Source organism: Tupaia chinensis, unplaced genomic scaffold (genome assembly GCF_000334495.1).
Source record: "Tupaia chinensis unplaced genomic scaffold, TupChi_1.0 Scaffold142100_1, whole genome shotgun sequence".
Classification (NCBI taxonomy): Eukaryota; Metazoa; Chordata; class Mammalia; order Scandentia; family Tupaiidae; genus Tupaia; species Tupaia belangeri.
In genome coordinates this window covers 1,722,130-1,722,529 of record NW_006201951.1, presented here as the reverse complement: position 1 = coordinate 1,722,529, position 400 = coordinate 1,722,130, and the positions used below count along the sequence as shown (strand labels likewise).

The 400-nt window shown below is 72.0% G+C and overlaps 2 protein-coding genes across 2 annotated transcripts in view; both read left to right on the top strand.

Annotated features, from left to right (window-relative positions):
• The window catches only part of CARD9 (caspase recruitment domain family member 9), a 16,322-nt gene extending 16,189 nt beyond the window's left edge, over positions 1–133 (top strand). Inside the window, exon 14 of the mRNA XM_027766282.1 lies at positions 14–133. Coding sequence (XP_027622083.1) covers positions 14–133 — 120 coding nt within the window. The remainder of the gene's footprint in view (positions 1–13) is intronic.
• Positions 134–262: 129 nt separating this feature from the next.
• Positions 263–400, top strand: part of DNLZ (DNL-type zinc finger) — a 1,769-nt gene continuing 1,631 nt past the window's right edge. Inside the window, exon 1 of the mRNA XM_014582055.2 lies at positions 263–272. Coding sequence (XP_014437541.2) covers positions 263–272 — 10 coding nt within the window. The remainder of the gene's footprint in view (positions 273–400) is intronic.

The following is a 400-nucleotide window of genomic DNA, read 5'->3' as shown; positions in this document are numbered from 1 at the left end:
CCGCGGGCGGCAGGGCCCCCACCCACCGAGGCTGCAGCGGTGGTCGGGCCGCGCCAAGAGCCCTGGTCCCGGGACCGGAGACCGCGAGGACGCCGGTTGTGGCCGCGGACGTCCTCCGAGCCTTGCTGGCTGAGCCGCGGGGCGGGGCCCTGAGAGCCCCGGCTGCCCCCTGGCTTCTGGTGCCCGTGTCGGTGCACGATTTCGGCTGCACGGCAGAGGCGTGCAGCGATCGCGAAGCACGGTCGCCTTGTATTGTCAGGAAATGCAGCTCAGTAAATAAACGGTCACAACCGAGGAGCCGGTTCCTGCCACCCACGTGGCCCTACCCTGCGCCGCCGTCCCTCCTTGCAGCCGGGTCGTTCCGAGCGAGGCCGTGGGGTCCTCGCGGCCCCGGAGGCAC